We start from the raw sequence: 19,197 nt of genomic DNA on the forward strand, positions 1-19,197 counted from the left end.
TTGTTTCAGCAGGCACAGTAGAGTTAGGAGAGCCTGCCGAAATTTGTCAGGGATCAGAAATCGAAGGGAGAGAATTTTAAAATAAATGACCTTCCTGTTTGAAAGGAGAAGGTTGGGTAGGTTTGTGGCTGCACTAATGGACTGCAGAACTGCAAGTGGCGATTGATTGTGTTGCAAGCTGCTGAATTAAGGCTGGGTGTTTGCTTCATCATCCCAGATCCCCCTGCCCTCCCGCTTCCCTTTCCGCGCTGTGCCATGAAGGAATCAATGTTAGTCCCTCGGTCCCATTAGTGACTCTTGCAGAGCTCACAGGCTGTCAGACTCTCTGTGCCCCGTCTGACCACCCGGCACTGAGCAGGGCTCAGGATTTGAGCCTCACCTCTTTCAAGAAGCCATCTAACAGGGGTGGGAGCTGGGGATTGTCTCTGTGGGTTGGTGTAATGCTTTTGGCTATGATTTTTTGTCCAACTGCTAGCCAAGGAGCTGAGAGAGCTCCGAGTGCCATGCTGCATCTTCGCTGGATCTGTCCCACGAGGCCATAGGAGAGAAAACCTGCGAGAAATACCTCGGTGACTCAGTGAATGGCCCTGTCCCTCCGAGCACCGCGGCGATACCAGTATATTTCTGCAGCATTGGGGCATGCTGTGATGCTGGAGGGTTTGTTGCTCGGGCAGCAGCTAACAAGGACTCTTGAACAGGCTGGGTGAGTAGGGCGCAGCAGCTAACCTGGAGTCTCTGACCCCAGCGTAGGCTTGTCTGCAGTGAAAAGGTAGTTAAAGCAGAAATGCAGATGTGAATTTACAGCCCAGAAGCTCTTCAGCTCGAATTATCTGCCTGGCTGCTCTCAGTGCCTCTGAAATACAAAGCAACTAATTCCCGGCTTCTGCGGCTGCCTCGTGAGCGGCACGTGTTGGAAGTGGCATTGGTGGGGAGGAGCGCGGGGGAGACGCCGCGTGTGAGGAGCACTCGGCCTCCCCTAAGCAGAACAGCGCCGTTGGACACTCCTCGCTGCGGGTCCGGAGCATGTTTGCTATTGAAAAAAAAGGAAAATGATGCTTTTGAAAACTAAATTCCTTTTTAAAGTGTTTAAGGTGCGCAGTGGTGGCGTGCTGCACTAGGAGAGGGACAGCTTGCTCACTAGCTCTGCAAGATTTCTTTTTTCCCCCTTTTTTAATGCATTAGAGTCAGGTTATTAATAACTCTGTTTAAATAGAGCAGGATTTCTTTTTATTTCAGAGGTAGGGAAGAACACAGTAATTAAAAGTAAGTGCTGATGGCTGTGAAGCCAGGTCTCAGCTATGGAGCTGCTGAGCGGATGCTGCGAGGTCTGTGCTGCGTGCCGGGGCCTCATCTCCCCAGCAAGTCAGGAGGCAACGGTGTGCGGGAGGTGAGCGGTCCCATCTCCAGGTCTGGAATTGGGAACAGACTGCAGAGCCAGCTGGGAGATAAAATTAGGGCTTGTGGCTTGCTGAGCCCAGCTCTTCGTATCTGAGGGTCGTGTTTGTGAACCTGCCCAGGTGCCGGTGTAACGGGAGGCAGCCCCCAGTGTTATCCCACCAGCCCAGGCTTCTCGAATGCACCCACAGCATCCTACACTGAATTTGGACAGCGTATAAACACCCGGGGCTTCTCTCAGCCGCTAACAACAGAAGCTGTGAACTGTGTGGTGGCGAGATAATCCTTACTACAGCATTAGCTAGCGCCGCAGCCTTTCTTCTGACAGCCACGTCGGTTCTTTCATCACCCAGCTGTTGTGATGAGTTTGGTTCAGTGATTCAGTCTTGCAGATCCTGAAACCGTGGCCATTGCTGGCTGGAGAGGTGAGGCTTGGTCATTACGGCTTGCCTCTCTTATGTGAGCTATCACGCAGAAGCACGCGTCTTCAAACCCTTTGGACAAAGCATATGCAAAGCCTGTTATGGAGCTGTGGAATTGAGTCCAGTCTTGCTGGAATTGGGTCATCCTTTGTTAATGTAACTTTTAAAAATCTCTGGAAGTCAGCGGTGCACAAAATATTCAGTGCAATACAGACCACAGAGGTGGAAATAGAGTCTGGAAATACGTCTGTTTCTGACAACGCTGATGTGGTCTTAGCTGAGCGAAGGGGATGACTCAAGGTATCGTCGTGTCACCAGTCGGAGAAGACCTGATGGAGAAGCCCTTAAAGGAGCTAATTAGTGGAGCCCTCTTTTCCCAGCGCTCATTCAGCGTTCACCCACCGGCAACCTTAAAGAAAGTCAAACGACATTTCATGGGTGTCATCAGCATTTCCCTGAGAAAACAACTCCCAGTTGTCTTTCTATTTCGGAAGTGGGCTGTAAGTCAAACAGCTTTTCATCTTGATAGAGATGCTTTTTAAAAATCACGTGTGAAGTGCAGCCATTTATCAAGAAGTATTGGGTGCCGTAAATGCTTTCACGTCCAAGACTTGAGTCAACGCACAGCTTTCCTGGCTTGAGAGGGAGTCTGGACCAACCGCTGCCAATCCCGACTGCCAGACCGGTGCATCCTGTGAAAGCGGTAAAGGCAGTGCCACCTCTGCGACAGACAGGATTTCCTGGGCAGCCAGGCCAAGACTGGTGAGGCTTTTCAAGGATCCACATCAGCTTTGCCACTTGTGCGTGGCACGTGTTTTGCTTCTGCCTTGTTTATAACAAGAAGATTGCAAAGCCCGGGTTCAGCCCTCTTTGAAGGCGCCGTAATAAAAGGATACCTTCCCCTTCACAGTGTTCCCCCGATGGAACAACCAGGAAAGGAGGTGCAGTGACTGTAGCTAAGGATCTTTGGGACATCCTGGACAGCACTTGGGCACCGTGGTGATGATTGCAGTGTAAGAACTTGTACAAGACAGCAAACACGTTTAGGACGATGCCTTAAATCTTTTAAGGATTTAGCAGAAGATCTGCATTGCTGTTGGAAGCAGTGAATTCTTGGGATTAGGCAGTGTAAGAGCGGTGCTATCACATCTGTCCTGTTTCTAGCTCTGGCCACCTGCAGACTTGGGGCAGCATAGGGGGAGGATTATTCTGGAGAAGAACAAGATTCAGATGCTTGTTAAAATTTGGCTGAAGCTCTGACACTGAAGGGTTTATATGTTTTCCGAACTGGTGGGTGGTTTGTTCTAATTCTGGATATGCAGTTTATTCACATGCACAACTAATCCTTTTTTGAATCCTGTTAAGTTCTTGTTTTTTCTTAGTATCCTGTGGCAATAAGTTACAGACACTAATTGTGCTTGTGTTGAGCTCCCTTGATCCACTTTACTCATGCTTGCTTTAAATGTTAAGTGTTGTTCTGAGAGAAGCTTGCTTGATATTCTATTTTTCTGTGAGATAATCTGTGTTCCTGATCCTGTTTGTTACAACAGGGCTCAGGAGCTCGGAACTGGAAGGGGAGAGTAGGTCAGGTTTTGCCTGAACGGTTGCAGGGTTGGGGAGATTATGTGATGTTTGTGCCTTAATTTCTCTATCAGCTTGGAAAACACGAGGAGTGGCCGCTGTGTATGTAGCCAAAGCAGGCGCAGCGACAGAACAAGGGTGTGCAGGTGAAGCTGGGCGAAGCACTGAGTGGAAAAACAGCCTCCTAAAACCAACCTTGCTTTTCAGGCTTTTCCAATATTTCTGCATTTTCTGGGTTTTTATGTTGAAAAAAGGAAAGAAAGAAAAAAGAACACCACATTATTTCTCTGGTTTTGGCCACAGGAATTATTTTAATTTTTTAAATAAGGAAACAGTTGCTGGATGAAGAGATTATGCAAACCGTCACCCCCTGTCGCAGACCCAGGCTGCGTTGGCTCGACTTTTTTGATTCCTGTGGATGAATCCGGTTCTCCTCCAGCTGGCAGATCGGTGACGACGGTCTGAAACGTTTTGGAATCCTTCTCACCCCCTTTCTTGACTCGGAGGGCTGGGCTGCAAAGCCTCCGTCCTTTTCCCCTAGCAGTCAGGCGGATCTGAGGTTGAAGTTAGCGCTCCTGATGAAATCCTTGAAGAACAAGCAATTCTGTGTGCTCATTACTCAGTTCTGGTGATGTTCTGCTTAATAACTAAACAGTAATTAGCTCAACGGTTTTGCTACTATACTTATAATAGCCCCCATTAAAGTTATGGGGTTTTTAGGCAGTAATGGCTTACGGAGTAATTAACGAGCACGAGGCTTTTATTACTACCTTTATTTTTAGCCTGGGCTTTACAAGCCTTTTCTGCCAAATACCAAAATCTTAGAGAGAGGCTCGTCGTGCCCATCCCCTGGGTGACTGCGAGGGAGAGCCGTCATCGCCCCGTGCCTCAATTTCCTCGTCTGAAAAACGGGCAGGTTTGGGGGATGCTTTGCCCAGGGGAAAAGCTGTCAGGGAGAATATATTTCGTATCCTGAAGTGTGAGTGTTTATTTTCTCTGTAAAGCTTTTGTTGTAGGATTTGGCTGTGTGTGTTTGTTATTTCCCGGCTGTTTTGTAATGCAAGTTAAGTGTTTGGTATGTTTGTTTGGGGTTTTTTGGGAGTGTTTTTCTTCCATCTAGACAATATTTTTACTCTGGTGACATGTATATATACAAATTCAACTCCAGCAGTTCTTTAGTTTAACGTGTTCCAAATCACCTCTGTTCGGTGTGGGAAAGCCGAGGAGCAATGATGCTGGGGCTGCTCAGCCCCCAAGGAAGAGCGAAGGTAAACCTGACTCCAAACCAGACTGCAGATCAAATCAGCCTTTCCTACAGCAAGTGTCGGAGCTGACGCCAATTAACTTGATTTAAAAAAAGAACCTTCCGCGTTTAATAACCCAGCACGTTACCAACACGTGGCTGCGGGATTTATTAAGGCTTTTTTGATGAGACGAGTGCCGGTTTGATGCTGTCACGCCTTGACTCCATTGCCCTCTGCCGGAGGATGGGATCTCTCTTCCGCCGTGTGGCATCGCCCTTCTGCCGGCAGCTTGTCAAAATATCTGTCTGCCAAGGGAAGTCTTTCCCAACTAGGTAAAACACCTTGGTTTAGAAATATTTTAACCCCAAAATCGATTACGTTTGAGCTGGTGATTTGCATCTTTTGCCTGGTTTTTCAAAACTGAAAAAATTAAGTATACTTTCTGTAGTGGAAAATAGAATTTGGTCTTTTTAATTAATTCGTGTTTTAAATTTGTTCCTCCTCTTCCTTTTTCCTGTGGAGGAGGAAATAGCAGAAGCCCGAGACTGACAATCTGAACAGAGCCAGGTTTTGTTTTGGATGTTTTCAGTGGGAGAAGGAGAGTGGTATTATGATGGGGCAGGGCTAGAGTGAATGCCATGGAAAAAAGCATAATTTTCCCCAAACTGATTTTTAGCTAGCCTCACTTGTGCTGTAAACAGCAACAAAAAGCATCCTTTGGCTCCGGTAGCAAGGGATTTTTTGGATGTGGGGCAAGCCTTCTGTCCTGGGCTGCGAAGCTGTGACTTCTCTCACCAGCAGTGCAAAATCGCAGGTGACCGTGTGTTTCCTAGCTGGTGCTGTTCACGGGAGAAAATGGATTTCGCCTTTCGCAGCTTTGACGTGTGATGGTGAGGTGGGAGCATGGCTTTGTTGCACTGAGAACTGGCGTCACCCTGCTCTGAGGCCCTCAGATTGCGTTAGCGCGTTGGGAGGGAACACGCTTGAAATGCTTTGCCTGGATCCAGAGTTCACAGCGCTCGCAGCAGCCCCAGGTGAATTCTGACAGCGTCCTTCAGTCAGGCTTCTCAGGGTCGTCAATAAAATCAAATCGCGTCAGGAATTAACGGTGAGCAAATGTCAGTGCTGCAGAGCAGAGTACGACGCTGTGGAGAGTGGCAGCTCGAGGTGCAAAAGCGTGGGGGTCAGCAACTGGGGGCCAGGCTGCGTCCGTGGCTCCACGTTCTCCCCCCAGCCCACGGATTCGCATCCGTGCTGGGGTTCTGTCCCTTTGGGCGTGCGAAGCGTGCCGTACAGGGAAGGGACCGTTAATTACAGCCGCTGCGCGTCGGGTATCTGATTCACGTCGGCAGCCCGATGGGGCGAAAGGCGCTCAGCGTCCGGCTGGCCCCAGGAGGACACGGGGAGGAGGCGTTCCCACGGTGGAGAGCACGATCCCCGGGATCCGTTTGCTGCCAGCCCCAGCGGAGCTGCAGAGCAAAGCCGACAGCTCTCTCTGCTGGGGCACGAGTGGGCTGTGCTGGCCCTTGGCAGCTGGAGCACCCAAGTGACAGCTGATTGACCAGGGAGCTGCTAAATGCTCTGCAGCGAATTAAAAGGAATCGATCCTGATGAGACCGGTGCCCGAATGGTTGGAGGCTGCTCGTTTTGAGGGGATGGAAATCAGAGTAGCACTCCAGCCCAAAGGTGCCCGTTCTCCATCACGGGAAGGCAGGGTCAGCCTGTCCTGCGTGGGACGATGCTGACGGTCTGAGTCTGGGTTGGCAGGAGGCAGGGAAAGAGCATCTTTAAGGTAAGAGCGCTGTATTGGGAGGAAGCTGCCCTTGACAAACGCAACGTTTGATGCGTGCCAGCCCACTGTGGCAGCTTGCCAGATGCCGTGAATTGACTCAGAGTGGCTCTTTTAGCATGTCATTTCCTCCCACCCCCTCTCCAGTGGCAGCGTCCTTTCCGTGGTGCGTTTGCGGCGAAGGCGCTTCACGAGGCAAAGGTGCTGAGTCTTTTTGGACTGCCCCTTACGGCTCTGCCCTACAGGGACGCTCAGAGGACGTGTTCTGGCTTTACTAGAGGATTCAGAGGATGCCAGCGCTTGGTGCCCTCTGTTCAGGCGCTGACAGCAACTGCAGGGACAACGAGGATGAGGCCAGATGCTCTTTCCTGAGGGCACAGTGTGCTTTGGCAGCGCTAGGCCAGCGGGATTTCTCTGGCTCCGAGAGCTGGACAGGGATGCAGCAGGAGGCTGATATTTGCTGGAATAGTTTCTCCTCTTCCTCCCTGGTTTATGTTGTCTGGATGATGCTGTTTTCTCCAGTTCTGAAAAAAATAGGGACAAATCCACGTTGCTGGGAGATGCTTCCTTGAAAATCTGCAGGGCATCCAGCTGCACAGAGCATATCCTTTGACTTTGAAAAGCTTTTCCCTGCTGGTTCTCCGTGCTTGACTGCGGGAAACCCTGCTTTCCGTAGCACCAGATGTGTGAGGTGGTTGGCTTAGGGGCTTCTTGTTGTTTCCCCTGGAGACCCTTCCACAAGCCTGGCTCCCTCTGAGCACCCTCACTAGCCCTGATCCACCACAGCCTCCTTCCGTACCCCTGGGTCCTTGCATTCCCTAAATGCCGTTTGCCGGCGCATCTGCCGATTGCATCCTCCGGCCAGGGTCTCCTGAGCACGGCTGTGCCGCTGTGCGTGGTGCCGGAGGAGGGTGGGGGCACATGAGGATGGGTCCCCAGTTCCGTGGGTGCTGGCACCTTGATCTCTGCGCAGGTTTGTGTATGGGAGGTGGCAGGTCTCTGCCTGGTGAGAGACCTCTGCGTGGGGGACTGGCTGTTGCTAGAGCTGGCTGGAGATTTTTTTATGATTTCGGGTTTTCTGTGTTGTAGAAAAAAAAATGAATTTGCTGAAAGTTTTGTTGAGGGACATTTACATGTCCCTTTTAAAGACAAAGGCCAACCTGTGATTTCCCACCCCCTTGTTTTCTCTGGTAAATGAGTACCTCTGTGATTGAAGTGCTAAGTTGGAAGAACCACGTTCTGTCCACAACTTGAATATCGCTTCCTTGCACTTTAAAAGGACAACCTGTCAGTTCTTGGAGCCATTTCACTTCAAGTCTTCCACTGGGCTCAGTGCCGGAGGCTGACTGTACAGCCCATTGATCAAGGCATGGCCAAGGAAAATTCAGATCAATCCAAATTGGGCTAATTGGGGATTTGAACCTGGATCTTTCCATGACTGCCCCGTGCAACCGAGAAAAAGCAAGCTCCAAGGGTGTCGGGAAAAACATCTGCAAAGCAGCATCGTATCTACAGCCCAGGCTTGAGGAGCTCCCCTCTGATGTAAGGAGGGGATGGGATAGCTTCCAGGACACCGCAGCAGCTGTGCAGTGGGAGACCGGTGGTTTTCCCCAGAGCAGGCTGCTCCCTGCCTTCGACTGCGATGTTCTCTGGGCTCTGCCTCATCTGCAGTGCAGGCTGATGCATTCCCCGGCGCGGGACGGTGGTACTAAACCGCGAGCCATGTTCGCAAACTGCCCGGCACTGCTAAGTGGTGCGCTTTGCTTGCCGAGATACTTGGATAAAATACAGTCTGCTTAAATCTTGTATGTGCTTGTGTTGAATCAGACTAAGCCGTTGTGGCAGTTTAATGTACTCCAGTGGCAACACCTCTGAGATGGAAGAAATGAACCTGAGCAGGCCGATGGAAGGCTGAGTTAAAACTGGCTGCGTCGGAGATGCTGGTGGGATGGTCTGAGCTGAGGGGGTTACAGGGACGGGTGAAGCACGGAGTCAGGAGCTCTGCTGGAGCCGAATTCCCACGAGCGTGGGCGCAGTCGGCCTGAGCGCTCTGCCTGACGAAGGGAGAGGGTCTGGGGGGCAGAGCACCTGCCGATGTCTCAGGCTGGTAATGTGGTCGTTACGGTCCCTGCTTCCTCCGAGGGGCTTGGGCCCAGCGCGTGGTGGTGTGAAGCTTGGCTGGCTGCTGCCTGAAGGGTCCTTTTCTGCTGGGGGATGGTTCAGACACTGTGGTGCTGAGCAGCTTTTGCTCGGCTGAAGGAAGTGCCTTGCTTGACATGGGGTTGTGAAGGAAAGCAAGGCTCTGACACCCAGGAGGTGTCTCTCCTTGGAGGGGAGGGACACATTGCTGCTGCTCACTGCCCCAGTTTGATTTGCTCTTCTTGAGGAGGATTTGTGAACTCGATGGAGCAGCTCCCTGATATTTTTCTCTGCCTACTCACCTTTGCTTTGTGTTGCAGGTTTTCTTCCAAACGAGTCCCTGAGGTTCATGCTGGCAGCTCCAGCAGCGTCCTGTAGAAGTGCCCTCCTGCTCCCGGCCCCAGCAGCCGAGGCCCCTCCAAACCTGCTTCTGCAATGGGTGGGTTGTAAGCACTGGTAAGACCTACGAGTCGTGTTGCCTTTGCTGCTCTCCCTCTCTCGCGTTCTCTTTCTCTGTCCTTATTCCTTCTTGCTCATTTATTTCTGTTCTCTATGTGCTCTGCTGTTCTGTCTCTGGGGTTTTCACTGTCAGGTAATGAGGAGCTGTGGGTCCAGTCAGTCTTGGAGATGCCGAAGAGACGAGACATCCTGGCTATCGTGCTGATAGTTCTGCCCTGGACACTGCTAATCACCGTCTGGCACCAGAGCACCATTGCTCCACTGCTTGCAGTGCACAAGGGTGAGAGAGAAATCAAACCAGCCCATGCCAAGTCTGTGCATCCCTCCCTCGTCCTCATCTCCTCTCTCATTTCATTTCTCCATGGCAGCCATGCTCATCTCAGCTCCCAGTCCATGCTCATGCAGGAGCCTCCCCACTTCTGCTGTAGGAACAGCCCAGTGCTCCTAGGGGTTCTTCAGAGACATCAGACTCGGAGCCATGGGATGTGCTTACTGCACGGGGAGAGCTCTTTGTGGCCTCAATCCTGAATCAGTCAGGGTACTGACAGAAGATGCTTTTCTTTGTTCCCTGATGATCCGTAAGAGAGGATTCCCTTCCTGCTTGCCTGTGCAGTGCTCTGCACACAAGTTAGTCCAGCAGGAGAGATGCAAAAAAGAGAGCAGAGGAAACAGAGCTGCCGCTTGAGACAGCTGCTCTGGGAGACATGAGGCTCATGAGACATGAGGTTTTTTTAAGTGTCCTCAGGAAAGCAGCAAACTTGTGCACTTGCTCTTGAAGGAGAAAGCAAGAACAAGAACCAGCTTCTCACCCGATTGTTTGGTGGAGTTACAATGCTATAGGAGTCAGCTTCCATGCTACCCGTCACACAAAGCATGAACTAGAGCTGTGGCCCCAATTAGATGAATTCAGGAAGTTCTGGGGGATCCTCTGGCCAGAAGGGCCCTAGTTTTTTATCCTGTTCTTGCCATAGCAGCGATACCCGGCTCTTGAGGGCTGGAGGAAGCCATGATGCCTGCTGTGGTCTTCATTCTTGGTTCTGCCTTTTTCCTGGGTGCCAGGGCAGGCTCGTCAGCTTGGGGAGGCTTGTCTGTGGGGACAAAGGCCAGCTCATTGTCCTTCTCCAGTCCCTTTCTCTGGGAGATTCTGTCCCCTTTTCATTTTAGTTTTTGCACCCATCCTCCACGGTTGCTCATCCTTTTGCTGAGCAGTCTGATGTGCACTTTGAATTGTCAGAAGTTCAGAGTTTGTCCCGAGCAGCTTTACATTTCCGCTGGAGGACTGACAGCCACCCGTGAGCCTTTGAGCAGTTCTTAAGGGAAAAATGGCTGTGATCCCCTCTGGAAGGTGGACAGTATTTCAGAGGATGAGGGATCTGCTGGGCTCTAAAACCGGACTTAAAAGACCACTAAGAATGTGCTGTCTCTACACCAGTTTCATTCAGCGCCCTAAAAACTGGGAGCTGTTTTTTGTGAATGGCCACGGACACTGAGGTTACAGCCCAGCCACCGCTCTGCTCTGGCGCAGTCCTCAGCTCACCGATGACCTGGGTGAGAAGCTTCCTCTGCCGCTGCTTCTCCGAGCCCCAGCGGAAAACGAGTGGTGACAGAGACCAACCTGAGAGCTCTCGGGAGAAATTGTTTTGTTCTCGTAAGGCGTTTCTGAGATCCTTCGGTAGCAGGTGCTGAAAGAGATGTGCATCCCTACACCAGTGAGGACGGAAGGGCAGTGCTTACCCGTGCCAGGATTTACAGCTGAGGGGCTGACCTGCCGGGGTTTGCGAACGCTCTCCAGCACCGTCCTGGCTAATTACATTTGTGTCCGTGTCCAATGCGTTTTGCAAATTTATTTTTGAATGGATTCCAGTGTTGTGTGATTTCAGAGAGCTCTGCTATGCGATGCTGCTGTGCTTTGCCTTGTATAGGACCTGATACCAACACATGTGGGACGCCTTGTCCCTGTCTCCCCCCACTCCCTCCGTCAGTGCCATGGAGTACGAGGCCTTCCTTCGGTTCAGGGCTGCTATCAAAGCCTGTGCTGCTGGAAGAGTAACGTGCTATGAAAAACCACGGGTAGTACCCTGCTGGCTCAGATCTAATCACTGTCTCTTCCTGTTCTTTCTCATCTGAAGTTCCTGGTAGTAGCTGGTTTTGTAAAATCTGTAGCTCAAAGTATTACGTGCCCAGTAGAGAGCAGCTGGCTTGTATCCTGAATGGAGGTGCCCCTTCATCTCCCCCAGTTCCTACCTGTAGACCGTGGTATTCCTGCTGGTCTGCAGTGGTACGAAGGTGTGGAAGTCGCACCCTGGAAAAGTGACAGGTGTATGAACAATTTTTTTTTTTCCTTGAGCTGGTTGTGAACAAGTCTCTCTTTGCAAGGATTTTATATGTTTGAATCAGCGTATCCTATATATATGCTCTTCATTGTTCACATCCACGCTACGGAGTGGGCTGCTGTGTTCAGAGCTTGGTGGGGTCTTTTTGAGAGAGGTTAGTCCGAGGCAGGTGAAAGTCTGTGCAGGAAAAAGCCTACAGTTACAGGCTTTAATTTCTATTCTCCATTTCTGGATTTGAAGACTGTCTTTCCCTGCTTCTCTGTGCCCCATGCCAGGCTTGTCAGGGGAGCAGCGAGGTACCGCAGTGTCCTGGCCGGATGATGCTGCCAGGGGATCGTCGCTGCCTCTATTTTCCATCAGTTCCCTGCCTCCCAGTCCGGGTGCTGCAGTGCTCGAGTGCAGCGCCGTCAGTCCTGTCCCACTGAGCATGGTGCCAGGGCGCCGGAGCTCTTCAGGAACAACAGGTCGTCGATCTGTGTTGCTATTTTCTTTACCTAGATCTAACTGCTGTACAAGCCTGTCTCTTCTGGGTGCTTTTTGAAGTTGCTTATTCTGAGCACTCAGCTGCAGCATTGTCCTGGTTTGTCAGGCCTTGTTTGGTGCTGGTTTTTCTAACAGCAGAAACTTCTCTTCTCATATGTGTTTGTCCCTGATTCCTGTATTTATTTGTGTACTTATTTATTAAAGCCTCCATCTGAGCTTGTTTCCTTTCCTCTGAAACCGTGAGGGTGACCAGCTATGAGCAGGCAGCCTCCCGGGTCAGTCGGGGGGTGTTGGAGGAACAGAGTCCGTGCGACTTTTTCTTCTCTCTCGTACTCTTGCTCAGATGATGGTGGTGACTCCCGGCGTGATCTTGCTGCAGGCTTGGACTCCAAGGAATACTGCTTATCGGACCGGGACATTGTGGAGGTGGTGAGGACAGAATATGTTTATACCCGCCCACCCCCGTGGTCAGACACCCTTCCCACCATCCACGTCATTACACCCACCTACAGCCGACCCGTACAGAAGGCAGAGCTGACGCGCCTGGCCAACACCCTCCTGCACGTGCCAAACCTGCACTGGATCCTGGTGGAGGACTCCCAGCGCCGCACGCCTCTCATCACCCGGCTGCTGCGGGACACGGGGCTTAACTACACCCACCTCAATGTGGAGACACCCCGCAACTACAAGCTGCGGGGAGACATGAGGGATCCCCGCATTCCCCGGGGCACCATGCAGAGGAACCTTGCCCTGAGATGGCTGAGAGAGACCTTTAACAAAAATAACAGCCAGCCTGGGATTGTTTACTTTGCTGATGATGACAACACGTACAGCCTGGAGCTCTTTGAGGAGGTAAGACCCTGCTTGGGGCTCCCAGTGGGCTCAACAGAGCAGAGCAGCGTGTGGGGTGTAAAAGATGCTGTGTGCTGAGGGGAGGAGATGCTGTGTGCATCCTCTGTGGAGCTCTGAATCAATCTTATCTCTGTAGTGGTTCCACGGCAGCTGTCCTGGAGTTCTCTCTGGGATTTGGTTACTGCGCTGCGTTTCCCGGTCAAAGGCATCATGTGCAAAGTAATGGGAATCCCAGTTTATCCTGTGACGTGTGATCGGAGGCAGACAGGTTTTACTGGAAAGGAAGCTAATGAGGAGCTGCCTTCCCCTGTGGGGAGCCTTGTTAGGGTTGGAATATTGCCTGCTCTCCGCCGTGCCTGCGCAGAAGCACGTGCCTAGCAGAAGAAACCTCAGCCGTCCTCCTTCCGTGCCCCACGCTGAGATATGTGGCAGGTTCCTAATCCGACCTTATCCGCCTTTCCTCACCAGCTCTGTGTATCGCACTCGGCTGGCTGTTAATTCATGTTTGTTCTTGTTTGAGGAGTCCCTGGGGTTTCTCTTCCTTGCGTGCTGTTTGCCTTTCGTTTGCTCTCGTCCCAGAGTGTCCACTGGTTAAATTCTGTAGCTGTCAAGAGCCTGGCACCTGCTCTGCACAGATCCCCGGCTGAGGTAGCAGTGCCATTTTGGAGTTACGCCGGAGTGGTGTCAGCGCAGTCACAGCGCTTGCAGGACATCTTGTTTGGAGATGCTCTGTGCTCTCGGCCTGGAAGTGTGCTGCTGCAGGAGCTGTGATGGCAGGCTGGATTTCAGCATGTCCTGACAATCCTGTCAGGCTTGAGCGGGGGAAGGTTCCCATGTGCTTTGTTTGTCCCACTCCTACTGAAGCTTTAAATGAACTCCAGTGCCTTTCCCTGTCTGCAGGTGTGCAATGGCCTCACAGTGCCAGGTACGCTGCACCTCACCTGGCTGCCAGCTCAGAAATTCCTGGTTCCCTCATTCTCCTGCAAGGGAGCCCTTGCAGCAAGGGGCAAGACAGGAGGACTGTCTCCTTCCACACCAGTTGCCAGTTTTCATACCAGAGTTCTCCTATTTATTCGCTCCTTTCCCTTCCCTGACAGCATTCACTTGAGCTTGGATAGCCACGGGAATATGTACATTTTTTAAAGCTGAAAGCAAATTCAGACTTGAATGTCTTTCTTCCACAGTCCCCTTTGAGGCTGGTTCTGGCAGCATCCTGAGACAGACGCTGCACGTTAATAAAGCAGAAAGGCTTCCTTTGTTCGCTCGTAGAGGCTGCTCCTCTCTGAAATGTAGCTGCAGTTGGGGTCGATGGAGCCAATGGCATGTGCTGCGAAATGCCGAAGACGCGCACTATTGTTCCCTGTGGGCAGAGGCTGCTGTTAGCATGCGTATAATGCAGAAGGGCAAGTGCCAGAGCTCTTCTGGTCTCGTTTGCAGTAATTAGCAGTGATGAGATTAGCTCTGGGAGATCCCTCATCTAAGAGACTGGGGTGAGAGCAGAACACGAGGCCGAGCCTGCCAGCAGAGCAGGACAAGGGTGCTGGCGAGCGAGCGGACAGACTGGCATTCAAATCATCTGTGTTGGCAAGCGCGGGCATCTGAAGTGTCCCCTGATGGCTCCTGTCGATTTCTGTTGACTCTACAGGGAGTAGAGGCATCCAACATCGTTCCGCTGGGTAGCAGGAGCTACAAGGCACCGTCCGTGCTGGGAGTTTGTGGAGAGGCTGCGTCTCTGGGCTGTCCCTGAGGTTGTGGGGGCCTCACTCTAAAGGTGCTTTTAGCCTTACTGCAGCTCATGGGTTGAGATCACGGCTCAAACTCCTTAGCTTTCAGAGGAAGCACCTTTCTTCCCAGACACCCCATTCCTGCCTTTCAAGGTGCTTCCCTCCTCTGTGTCCTGATTTCCCCAGCTGTCCGTGTGACTGATGCCCCACAGCTCCAAAGACCTTTGGACGAGAAACCACTCTTAAATTTCGGTGACATTTATTATTGGCAGCTTTGTTTTCAGTGCCACTTTCCAAACTGGGATGCGCGTCCTCGTACGGGTGAGTAAGGAGCTCTGCGGCTTTGTCCGAGGGAACCTAACGCGGTCTCTTGGCTCTAGGGTTTGGGGAGAAGCTCAGGGACGTTCGTCTCCTGCAGGACAGCGAACAAGGTTCTGCTGGGGTACCGGTTTGTATGTTGGAAGTCACATCCTTCTCTTCCCTTGCCTCCAGATGCGCAGCACCAGAAAGGTGTCCGTGTGGCCAGTAGCCTTCGTCGGCGGCTTGCGCTACGAGTCACCCAAAGTGAACGCTGCGGGGAAGGTCTACGGCTGGAAAACGGTGTTCGACCCCCATCGCCCCTTCGCTATCGACATGGCGGGGTTTGCCGTGAACCTCAGACTGATTCTCCAGCGATCTCAGGCTTACTTCAAACTGCGAGGGGTGAAGGGGGGCTACCAGGAGAGCAGCCTGCTGCGGGAACTAGTGACCTTGAATGACCTTGAGCCGAAAGCCGCGAATTGCACTAAGGTACGGTCCTCGTACGTGGGTTGTGAGGATCCAGAGGTAGGAGAAAAACCCATTCAGCCCCATCGTTCCGTCACCTGGCCTCTGCTAGTTATTTGACTGTACACGTTGCCTAGGAGCCACCAGGTCACGCAGCAGGACCCTTCTGTGCTAAATAACCTAGAAACTCCAAACGCAGTGATGGTTCTTACCCTAAAAACTTCCCAGTCTAAGATGAGAGACAGCAGATGGATATCTATCTGGAATGACAGGGAGTGTGCGAGATACAATGAGACAATGCTGGTTAGCGTGACAGGCATCAGTCATGGCACGTCAGCAGCAGAGGTGCTGCCAACTGCTTGTGAAAGCTTTGTGGGTGGGCCTGCTGGGCACCACGGGCGTGGAGGGGGTCCCTCGGAGATCACAGACCCCTGTGCAGTGCTTTCGTACCTTTGTCTGTAATAGGCACCCCCAGTCTGATCTAGGGAGTTGCTTAATTATCCCAGGGTCATTTTTCTTTTTTAACAAATGAGCTGTCACTGCCAACAGACCCAGAACTGGACCCAAGTCTCCATCCTTTTTTTGGGATAGGAAAAAATTTTGAATAATAACCTTTGTCTTTGCTTTCCATCTGCACTGCTCCACCTCCCACAGCCATGGAAAAAAGAAGGATCTCGATATTTAGCAGTACCCAGGCAAGGAGTCCAGGAATAAGGGACAGGAGCTGAGGGAGAGGAGTAACTATTTATCATCTGCTACCCGCTGTGCCTCTTTTTTTAAAATCTACATGTCCGTGGCTATGGCTGTCCAGCGCTGGGATGAATAACACAGATGGTCTCCCAAGGATGGGAAAAGAGATTGGATTGAAATTAGATCTCTGTTCTTGGGCACTGCATGCCACACTAGCTAACAAGAACGCGCTGGCTGGAAATCAGTGTGTTTCCAACAGGCCAGGGGAAGTGCGCAGGTGGCTCTTGGAGGGGTGTACGGAAGATTAAAGGTGTTTATTCCATGGCCAGTTGTGCAATCTTTGCTCTGTTGTCCCTGCAGTAAGCAACTATTGGAAAGAAGCTGTGTTAAAAGCTGGAGATAGGAAATAGTGGTTGTGGAGCAACACAGGGAGGAAGGAGAGGAAAGCAAAGGTTGATTCCAGGCAGGAGGGGAAAAAAATGGTGCTGCCAGACAGGCTGCAGTGTCAGTGCTGTCCCACGGGAGCTGCAGGTCAGAGACGGAGAGGAAGCAGGGATTGCTGGCCAGGATTTGAAGCAGACTGCATTTCTTTTTTTTTGGCTAGGCTGTGGAGATCTTACAAGGGTCCTTGTTGTGAATTGAATGCTGTCTGCTGCTGGCAAACTCTGAGTGCAGCTTTGCAGGTTCAGCGTCGCCTTTCTGCGTTCAGCTGATGCCAGCAGCCTCCGTTTCCCAGTTGCTGCTTTGCTTACCCGTTTGACGAGGAGGAGAGCCCAGGGGAGCAGCAGAGGAGGACAAAAGTAGGCTGTGGGCTGGGGTCCTCTTTCCCTGAGGTCAAAGCACAGGCTTTTTTTTTCTCATTGTGCTGGTGTGCTCCCAGCAGTTGCCACAGTTTGCTTCTGTTCAGCATAACCATACTCCTGCTTTGCAGTGAGATTTGCATTAAAAATTATGACGTGCTCAGATAGAGTCATTACGGAGGGATCAGAGAAGTGTGTAAGATAAGCACAGACATCTGTTCTGCAAAAATGCTGCCTTCCCTGTGTGCAGGGCTGGTGTTTGTAATGTTTAGCAGAATTCAGCCCACAAATGCACACTCCTGCAAAAAGCTTCAGCTTTGGCCAAAGACGTATATCCTGCTTGTTTTCTTTGAAAATGAAGGAGAAAACTAAGGAAGGCACTATTAATTGCTGAGGAGAAAGAAGAGAGTTATCCCTCCTTATCCGGAGGGAAGGGTTGGTTTAGACTGGAGTTGTAAGGAAACGAGCGTGCTGTGTATTTCTGTGTTCTGCTGCTTCTGCGTTTCCCCCCGTACACCCCCAAAGCAAACCGTGCTCTTTTCAAGCCACTGACACAGCGTAGAGCTCTGAGGTTCTGCATTCACATGAAGTAGGTGTAACTGGGACATATTCTGCTTCCCAGTTTCTATTAACATCTGAGAAACAAGCTGCAGCGTGCTCAACTAGGGAGCCCTTAAAAGAGAGAGGCTTTTAGTGGCCCCAGCTATTGAAAAATCCTCAGCGTGGGCTGGCACAAGAGGACAGACTGCAAAATAGAAGGGCACTGGAAATGAGGCGGCGCTTTGTTGGTTAAGCTTCCCACACACGCCAGTGAAGACACCAGTGCTCGAGCTGTTAATTTTTATGACAGACATGCAGAACTTTGAGAGTTCTTTTGGCGTTGTCTTGTCCTGAGTAGTCACCAGACCTGCTGTGCCAGTGCCATCCCCTGTACCACAGCTGGAAGCTCGACAGAGAAAAACAAGAGTTACAGTTACAGAGAAGCAATCTTTGTTGTTTTATACCAATGGATGTGCTTTTGGGAGAAGAGGGCCTCCATGGTGCCTGAGAGAGCCTGCAGAAATTTGGTTTAGCACAAGCTGAGAGGAAGCAAATCTGTCATTTTGGCTTGGTGTCTCTTTTTCTTCACATTGTGTAATCTCCATTTCACGTAACAGTTACCGAAACCCTCGGAAAGGGGTCCGTGTGCTTGAAATCCTGTGACCCCCCTAACTCTATGTTGACCTGCCTGTTTGCTTTTTAATTTCCTGTTAGAAGACAATGAAAAAGTCCGCTATGGAGATGAATCCTTGCAGTCTCTCAGATCTGTTTTGGGTGCTGTGATTCTGAATGGCAAGGCTGGAAATGATTGGAAGGGTTTTGCAGTAGTAGAGGGCATTTTAAAGTGGACTCCCTCAGGTGACCACTGTTCGGGGAAAGGGAGATACTTTGTCCCCTTTGCTGTTTATTCCCCTGCAAGCTCTGCTTTTTGCACAAGCCAGAGCTTCCCTGAAGCATAAAACAAACACATTGCCTGTGGAAAAAAATCAAGCAATTGGCTGAGAGGAAAAGCAGGTGTTTCTGTGATCTCCCTCCCACGTTAAAGAATAGAGGGTGGGAAATGGCCGAAGCTGCTGTATGAAGCCACAGCCTCTCAAAACTGGTCCGTTTTAGTTAATTTAATGTAAGTATCTTTTTTGGCACTTGGCTTTAACAACGCAGAAGTGGGATCCAGTTTAAAGAAAAGCTAATAATGTGTAAGTTGTGGTCTTCTGCTTATGGAGTACGTAGTTGGAGCTGTGTAAGTGCGAGTCCTGCTCCGGGCAGCACACAGCCCTTGGCCTTCGGCGGGGTTGAGTGTTCCCGTGTCAGCAGTGGGAAGAGCTCTTACCTGCTCCCACCGGCCAGGAGAACTGGCTGTAAGGTTTTTCTAGCACCTGGACTGCGTTCAGGTTTGTAGGTTCTGTGTGCTGGATGAGGAGCCTGTAACTGACGCTTGCGTGGCCATTGAGAGCCACTTGTACAGAGCCGGCTGGTTTCGCCTTTTCCTGGGTGAGTAACGCGGTAATTGCCGCACCGTTGCTGCGGTGGGCGAGCAGGACTGTAACAAAGGCTAACTGTGACGAGCGGGCTCTGAAGTGGCTCTAGGGGAGGGATGAAATGGTTTTTTGGACCCTCTCCAGACAGCAGTTGGTCTCTACTGCCTTCGTATTACTAGCAGGAGAGATTTAAGCCCCGCGCAGGAGGTGACTGCTCACATCAGAGGCAGATTTGGTCAAACAGCTTCTTGGGAAGGTGGGGGTGCTCCTGTTTAACCAGAAGGGTTTGAGAAGTTCTTTGTTCGTCCTTCAGAGATACAACGTGCCCTGGTTTTTCAGAAAAGCAGGGACTGGGTACGAAATGGTTTGCGGATGCTTGGGTTAAACGTGCAGAGTATTGTCATGGCAACAGGAGGGAAACCCCCGCAAGGTAGGAAATAGCAACGCAAACAGGGGAAGGGAAGCAGGAAGCTGCGGCTCTGAAGGAATAAAGCTGCTCCCAG

At 51.2% G+C, this 19,197-nt stretch overlaps 1 protein-coding gene across 6 annotated transcripts in view; it reads left to right on the top strand.

Moving 5' to 3' along the window:
• The window catches only part of B3GAT1 (beta-1,3-glucuronyltransferase 1), a 35,001-nt gene that overhangs the window by 11,041 nt on the left and 4,763 nt on the right, over positions 1-19,197 (top strand). Inside the window, exons 2-5 of one of the 6 annotated variants that reach the window (XM_086766090.1) lie at positions 8,891-9,026; positions 9,163-9,309; positions 12,189-12,697; positions 14,914-15,210. In XM_086766090.1, coding sequence (XP_086622216.1) covers positions 9,198-9,309; positions 12,189-12,697; positions 14,914-15,210 — 918 coding nt within the window. In that variant the 5' untranslated portion in view covers positions 8,891-9,026; positions 9,163-9,197. Of the gene's footprint in view, positions 1-8,890; positions 9,027-9,122; positions 9,310-12,188; positions 12,698-14,913; positions 15,211-19,197 lie in introns of those variants that run through there. The other 5 variants (XM_086766088.1, XM_086766089.1, XM_086766092.1 and 2 more) reach the window with 5 other exon arrangements.

This window comes from Chlamydotis macqueenii, chromosome 24, assembly GCF_036417535.1.
Source record: "Chlamydotis macqueenii isolate bChlMac1 chromosome 24, bChlMac1.mat, whole genome shotgun sequence".
NCBI classification, from domain to species: domain Eukaryota; kingdom Metazoa; phylum Chordata; class Aves; order Otidiformes; family Otididae; genus Chlamydotis; species Chlamydotis macqueenii.